Consider the following 8,045-nt stretch of genomic DNA (forward strand, 5'->3'; position numbering starts at 1 on the left):
AACTGTGTTTTGAAAAGTGCTATATAAATAAAGTTTATTATTATTATTATTATTATTAAAAGGCTAGAAGTAGCCCGTCACTTCTTTGGTAGTATAGTATTTAAGACTCCATAAGTAGATTGACAAACACAGAGATTGTGCCATCCGTCAACAACACGCAAGCTCTGTGTTCGGCAATCTTATCGAGTCTTAAAAACAAGATGGCGTCGACGGGTGAACTACTGATGGTATTGTGTGTATAAAATGTCCTTTTTAATAAACAATCTGTACACTTACAAAGTTATCAATGTCTTGTTTTATATTTTAGGACCCTTATTACACTACCAAAGAAGTGAACCTAATCCTATACATTCCATCTATGTTTACGTTTTGACATGAAGGGCCGACTTCTCAACCATCATGTTTTCCACTCATGCACTCATGACGTAGTCTGGCTGCGTGCTGTGTACCAACAGACTCATGCATGGAGATACAGGCTAAATTTGGAAGCGAAGCCCAACAACAACAATGTTAATATTTTAAGCGTCAGTGCGGACGTGTTTGTTTGCAAGAAGTGGCAGAACCAAATGAAATATGGCGTGTGTTTACATTCATGGAGCCATGTTCATAAGCCTTTGACGCCATGTAAAATCAGTGGCCGACGATTTCAAAGCAGGCCTGGGGATGCTCCGGGGAGCCACACAGAGGCAGAAATAACCTTGTGATTGTGTCTCTATGAGCGTGAAAACATCATGAGATGATAGACAGTGTGTGCTGGGGATTCTGGTTGAAGTTGGCCCAAGATGCTCATGCAGTGTAAATAAAACCTGGCCAGTGAACTGCAATAACACCAGAATATTCAGGCTATCATAAAAAAAGATAAACAGTTCTTGGTCAAATTACATGAACGACATTTCTGATGAGGAATGAGAACCAAAAAATCTGATGTAATTTATGCCTGCACTAAGGCACATATAAATGAAAACATTGCTCAGACAGCATTAAAAAACCATTTCCTAAATATAAACTTTAATGAAGATGAATAACTCCATTAAGGTTACTGCTGTTGAGCTTCACTGGTAAAATATACAAGAATGTTCATAAAATGTGTTTTTAAGAGGGATTCAATGGTTTTAATTTCCTTCTTTTAAATGCCCTTGTAACTGTATGATGACAGACTTTTATAGTATATCCTTGACAACACCCTTGCATTTGCCCTTGAATCATCTTGAGAGGATGGGAGCTTGGAGTTGAATATAAATTAAACGTATCTGCGTTTCTGGGAATTATTCATTCAAAGTTGTATTGTTCATTTAATCATTAATATATGATTCAGGCCATTTGATAATTGGTCCCTTCTCCATTTCATTGACAAGTAACAACCAATAACATCCAACCAGCATGTTTGATCCACTGAAGGCATTTTCCCTATTGTGAATGTTTAACATAATACCTTTAAATGAATGTAAAGTTTGAGTTACGTCTGCAAATTATTTCTCAACAAACATTTGAATGGATAACTTTCATGTTGTGGTTCGTTTTCAAGTTTAATGTTTGACTTCATCATGAGATGTGACTGGGTAGGCATATTTAATCATGATGATTCATAGTGACAATACAATGGTAAGGTTGGTAATTTCAGTGGCAACGTGTGTCATAATAACATGGAACGACGGATTCAAACGTAATAACTGCGTCACTTGTCCACAACAATTGTGCAGACCAACATAATAAGTAAAACTATTAATTTAGCAAAGCTCATAGGCCTGTATTAGCGCCATAAAATATTAAACTGTTAAGTGTTTTGAAAGTATGGAAAGAAGAAGGAAACATGGCCTCTATGTAAAATATACCTCACATTCATTTCATTTTTCATTTAACCTTTATTTATACTCGAAAGATCAATTCAGGGGTGACCCTCATTTGCAATGATGTCGAGTCAAACAAATGCAAAGCAAAAACAACCATACATACACAATAAACAATGCAAATACATAAAATAGGCCTATACAACAACTGATGAAGAGAAAAAAAACTAAAAACAATTTGAACATTTACACAGAGGTGTAGAATGGCTGGAATTAAAATGAAATAAGTGATATAGCTTTATTAAAACAGTTACAGGTAGAGATGGCAGATTTAAGATAATATGTCTAAATTGGATATAGGATATGAAGGTATTAATTGTAATTTGTTGCTGTAAGTTGTTCCAGGAGTAAGTGGCACTGAAGCAAAAAGCTGTCTTTCCAAGCTCAGACCTGACTTGAGGAGCATTGATCCTCAAGTTTGAAATTGCATTCATCTCGACATAGACTAGCTATGATATAACATTTATTTCCTGCATATGTAGACAAAAATATCGCCATCTACTTACTAGGATTTTATTGCTCCATCATTTTGCGTTCCAAATATTTGGGAATTTGACGAGTCTTCTCATCAAAATAATTGTAAAAATGCATTTATACTTACAAAAAAGGGTCAGGTTCTAGACAATCATAAGGTTGTTATCATGTTCCTATATTTGCTTCCATACAAACACCATTTTGTAGTTTGTTTGTCCAATTTGTCCACTTTTTTTAGAAATCAAATTTAAGCTTTTGAGCTTGTTGTAGACATGGTAATGCAAGATGTTTTTTTTTCTTCCTAAAACTGTCATGACCTGTTCATAAGAAGAGTTCTTATCCAGTATACGTTTATAAAAAAAAATAATCCTCTGCATGAGTACAATTATCCGGTTCCCAGCAAGAGTGATACCTTACACAATCACCACAGCTGGCAGAGGGAAGCTAACCTTTATTCAAACACTAAAGCATTGACACATGTAGGGTCAATACAGCAGTTGGACATTGATACATACATATAAAGTGTAACAGGGATTTTAACCAAACCATTCCATGTGTCAATACTGTTTTGCCATTTTGAAGTGAAACATTTGTTTTAGTGACTGTAATTAGATTAACCATGCACTAACTAACAATCCACCCCCTTTAAATTTTAACAAAAAGAGAAAAAAACAATCACATTTCTCTTTTTCTTTGGAAAGGCTAAATGGGGCCAGTTAGGAACTCCATTCCAGGGTATCATTATACGCTTCTAAAGGGGAGGTCTGAGGTTGGGTGTAAGAGGGGCTGAGGTCTAGTGACTAAGACTCTATGGTGCATAAATACAGCAGTGCTGCCCTAGGAGTGCACAAAGGAGAACAACACTCACCACTCGTCAAAACAAAGGAGAGAAGCCAACACATTGAGATAGTTTACTCTGTTGGGTGTTTTAGTTTTTAGTGGATCTGCTCCTCTCTGCCTGAGTTCTTTCCAGCCACAGCTCAGTTTGTTTTGACCTCAACATGAGGTCCACTGCGATAGCGTTGCTGGTTTTGGGGATGTGCACAATGGAGACGTTGAGCCTTCCTGTCAAGTCTGTGTTCGTCACCTTCCCGGGAGATGTCATCAAAAACATGACTGACGTGGAGATGGCAGATGTAAGTAGCAGATGGCATGATCACTTGTTTAAGGAAAGTTAGCTTTTTTTTTTTTTAAAATTAGCTTTAACCCCAAAAAAAGCATCGGCCCACGAGGCTGCAAAGCCTTGAATTTAGATGAACATAGCTAATCTATGTCGAAAAAGATTTTTGATTTGCAGTGAGCTCTCCTTGAACTAATTTGTGTGTGTCTTTGTGTTCTCAACCATCAGAAATACCTGAAGAGGTTTGGCTATATGGAGTCTCCGCAGCGCAGCGATGTTTCCACGTCCAAAGCTCTGAAGACGCTGCAGAGGCAGATGGGTCTGGAGGAGACCGGACTGCTGGACAAGACCACGCTGGACACCATGAAACGCCCCCGCTGTGGGGTCCCAGACATTGGCAGCTACCAGTCCTTCGACGGAGACCTCAAATGGGACCACAACGACGTCACCTACAGGTGGGCGGAAAAGGGACAGGAAGTGATAGTTAGGATTGCTGAAATGGTGATGCTTCAATACTTCCGCCATGCGGTGCCGTAGATTACATAACAGTATCCAGATACATTTTTATACACCATTGTCCCACTATGAGTGATGTTAATGGATACATGGCTGTCTCCTCTTTAGGATCCTGAACTACTCCCCTGATATGGCACCCTCCCTGACCGACGACGCCTTCGCCAGGGCCTTCAAGGTGTGGAGTGACGTGACTCCTCTCACCTTTACCCGTCTATTTGACGGAACCGCCGATATCATGATATCCTTCGGGAAAGCCAGTAGGTCAAATCTCTTTCAATCCTTACCATGATGAATTCTGAATATTTGAAAATGAGTTGTTCTGATATACTATTTCATACAATTGTCTATGCTAGATCATGGGGACCCGTATCCATTTGACGGAAAGGACGGCCTCTTGGCCCACGCCTACCCCCCCGGCGAAGGGATCCAGGGGGACGCCCACTTTGACGATGATGAGATCTGGACCCTAGGCCAAGGGACAGGTAGGAACACGAAGGCCTTTATTACTCCATGAGGGAACCGACTTCCACATCCCCTGCTGTATTTAACCGAACACCTCCCCCTAGTGGTCACTTCATTAATGGCAATAAAATCGAGCTATTTATTTTCTGTTTTCCCTCTTTCCCACACAAGTTGTGAAGACGTTATACGGCAATGCAGAGGGAGCTTTGTGCCACTTCCCTTTCACCTTCCTCGGAAAGTCGTACAGCAGCTGTACCACGGACGGACGCTCCGACAACCTGCCATGGTGTTCCACTACAGCCGACTTTGGAACGGACAAGAAGTTTGGCTTCTGCCCCAGTGAACGTAAGATCGACAATTTATATTGAGGGCCATGACATGGCCTCTTAAAAATGAAGCTTTCTGGGGGCTGGGGGATTGCTGACAACATCGATAATCATTTCCCATCCGTTCCTGTTTACTCCTGGCAGTTTTGTACACGTTCGGAGGCAACAGCGATGACAAACCATGCGTATTTCCCTTCGTATTTCTTGGGGAGACGTACGATAGTTGCACCACGGAGGGCCGTAATGACGGCTACCGCTGGTGTTCCACCACTGACAACTTTGACAACGACAAGAAATTTGGATTTTGCCCCAGTCGTGGTGAGTAGCCAACCTTTGCCTGGTGTATGATCGATGAATTACTGCCCACACAGCACATTGTCTTTTTCCTCTTATACTTTTTTAAAATTGTAAAATCGAATTTCTTTGCTCCACCAGAAACGGCTGTGGTCGGAGGAAATTCAGAGGGCGAGTCTTGTCGCTTCCCCTTCCAGTTCCAGGGGAATTCGTACGACTCCTGCACTAGCGAGGGACGCAATGACGGAAGGCTATGGTGTGCCACCACTGATAACTTTGACACCGACACCAAATGGGGATTCTGTCCTGACCAAGGTGAGTAAAAAAAAAAAAGACTATTAATGCAACACTGAGTCTTCTTCTTATAAGATGACAGATTGAATGTTGAATGATGATTTCTTAATTTTAAGTGGCTCTTTTTCTGCCCCCCCCAGGGTACAGTCTGTTCCTGGTAGCAGCCCACGAGTTTGGACATGCCCTGGGCCTGGACCACTCCAAAGTCAGAGACGCACTTATGTTTCCCATGTACAGATTCATTGAGAACTTTTCCCTAAATGAGGACGACGTTGAAGGCATTCAGTATCTCTACGGTAAGCCCACTTGCTTAAAATAAAAACAAAAAATCATTCAGTATAGTTCTCAATAAATATTGCAAATTCGATGACAAGCAAACATTATCCTCCAATTCTAAAATTGTATTTCCCCAGGACCTAAAACCGGCCCGGACCCCAGTCCCCCGGGTCCCATCACCACGACGACCACCAGACCAACAACAACCACCACACCGACACCTGTAGGTCCAGACAATGATGTCTGCCAGGTCACGACCTTTGACGCAATCACTGAGATTGGGAATGTGCTGCACTTCTTCAAGGATGGGTAGGTCAATACGCAATGTACCTGTCTGTCTACGTTCAGGAAAGAAAACATACATTGGAAATTGCGGGGCCTTTGTTCTAACTTTTAATAATAATATTTTCTCCATCAGATATTACTGGAAAAAGACCAACAGCGATAAGGCTAAGGGTCCATTTGCTATTTCTGAGGGGTGGCCGGCCCTGCCAGCTAAGATTGACTCTGCCTTTGAGGACCCGGAAACCAAAAAGATGTACTTCTTTGCAGGTGAGCGATCTTCCCTCAGTTTGCTTATGAAACACATAAATCAATTGCAGTTATATTTAATTATTTAGCAGCCACGTTTATCTTATCTCAATCAAAGTGAAGAAGATACATTGCACTGAGGAGTAAGTAGGGGTTAAGCATTTTGTTCAATGTTGCCCACAGAGGTAGGCTGCGGACATTGAGGATCAAACCAAGCACCTTATGGCTGGGATTGTAACACTAGTAGCCACTACACTATCCTGCCCCCTGCATTAACATAAATGTTTCCAATTGTGTTCAAAGGAACTCAGTTCTGGGTGTACACTGGCAAGAAGGTACTTGGACCCCGCAGCATCGAGAAGCTGGGCCTGCCGAGCAGTGTTCAGACGGTGGAGGGATCCGTGCAGAGAAAGGGGAGCAAAGTCCTGCTCTTCAACGGGGAGAACTACTGGAGGTGAGATTCGCTGGGCACTGAACCTTTATGCTTGGGTGCAAACATGGTGGTTGAAGAAAACCTGCAAACATAACAAAAACAGGCAAACCTCTGATTGATGGATGAATGGGTGAATATGAACTTTATTAATCCCTCGGGAAGGTTCCCTCAGGAAAATGCACTTCCAGCAGCAGCAAACGCCAACAATTTTATAAATGTGCAAAAGTACAAAATGCTAAAAATATATATGCTGGGAAACAATATACAAGAAGAATGGTATACAAGCCAATATTTACATACAGGAATATGTTATATCGACAATAATTTCCCAAGACTTTCTGAGAAACTCACTTGCTTTGCCTGTATTAAACAATAATGGTCATTATATTGTATTTCATGCTACCAGGCTTGATGTGAAGACTCTCACGATGGACAGAGGATATCCTCGGACAACTGACACGGTCTTCGGCGGAGTTCCCAGTGATGTCCACAATGTTTTCCTGTACAAAGGTGAAAATCTGAAGTTTCACACATTATTTGAACTATTATTAAAAATTCAAAGTACTCTATGCATAAGATGAGTTTTCTACATCTTACATGTCAATCTGAATCTCCCTCAACCCCAGGTCACCTTTACTTCTGCCATGATCGCTTCTACACGCGTGTGAATTCTCGTCACCAGGTCAACCGTGTTGGCTACATCAAGTATGATCTCCTCCAGTGTTCAGACGATTCCGCCCTGCAGGCCTGAGTAGCCCTGACTTCAAGAACACTTATAACACATGCAATCAAAATAACATTTAGTAATAATTTGTTGGCAGTTCCTCTTTAACTGTGAAGTCACATGCAATGCAAAATTGTTAACTGCCATTTTTGGGGTCCTTAGTCCCACGCAATCACATACGCAGCAACACACTGTTTAGTTGAATGGCCCAGATTAAGGTACTTTAAGTGTGAGACTTTGTTGTTGCATCACTCTTCATTTGTGAACAGGTTATGGATGCGAACAGCAGGAATAGGAACATAACGGTTCTCTCCAAAACAGAATCTGCATCAGATCAGAATAAGGTTTTATGTCTGACAGGCTCAGACTGTTTCAGTATACATTTTTAAAGCAATAGTTAGGCCCAATGTTTATTTGTTTTGTATATTTTGGCTTGATGCCAGTTATTTGCACTGGGTGGCATTGCATGTCTCCATCACTAAAATTATTTATAAAATTAGATTTTGTATTAAGTTGTCATTTAATTCCAATAAATATACGACTAAATGTTTCAGAGTCCCGACCGAATTCTTAAACAATGCACACATCATTGATAGGCATGAAATAAATGCATTACTTGACAATATAATAATCTATTTTGGGATGAAGCTGCAACCGATAATGCTTAAATGACACCCAAGGAATATACATGTTCCATTGTGCGAACACTAAATTCTCTAAATTCAGATGATAGTTGATATTTTAAAAT

At 40.8% G+C, this 8,045-nt stretch overlaps 1 protein-coding gene and 1 long non-coding RNA gene across 2 annotated transcripts; one reads left to right on the forward strand and one right to left on the reverse strand.

Annotated features, from left to right (window-relative positions):
* Positions 1 to 1,866: 1,866 nt before the first annotated feature.
* On the reverse strand, positions 1,867 to 7,162 carry LOC130389681 (uncharacterized). The gene is made up of 3 exons (XR_008896587.1): positions 5,077 to 7,162; positions 3,676 to 3,890; positions 1,867 to 3,437 (listed from the first exon to the last, which is right to left on the reverse strand). It is a non-coding gene; the product is annotated as an uncharacterized LOC130389681 (long non-coding RNA).
* On the forward strand, positions 3,125 to 7,813 carry LOC130389674 (matrix metalloproteinase-9-like). Its single transcript, XM_056599570.1, has 13 exons — positions 3,125 to 3,457; positions 3,670 to 3,896; positions 4,066 to 4,214; positions 4,311 to 4,439; positions 4,591 to 4,764; positions 4,890 to 5,063; positions 5,181 to 5,354; positions 5,474 to 5,629; positions 5,747 to 5,918; positions 6,028 to 6,161; positions 6,444 to 6,594; positions 6,980 to 7,083; positions 7,200 to 7,813. The coding sequence occupies exons 1-13, from the start codon at positions 3,323 to 3,325 to the stop codon at positions 7,322 to 7,324; spliced, it is 2,004 nt and encodes a 667-aa protein (XP_056455545.1). The 5' UTR covers positions 3,125 to 3,322; the 3' UTR covers positions 7,325 to 7,813.
* Positions 7,814 to 8,045: the final 232 nt, after the last annotated feature.

This window comes from Gadus chalcogrammus, chromosome 1 (assembly GCF_026213295.1).
Source record: "Gadus chalcogrammus isolate NIFS_2021 chromosome 1, NIFS_Gcha_1.0, whole genome shotgun sequence".
Lineage (NCBI taxonomy): Eukaryota > Metazoa > Chordata > Actinopteri > Gadiformes > Gadidae > Gadus > Gadus chalcogrammus.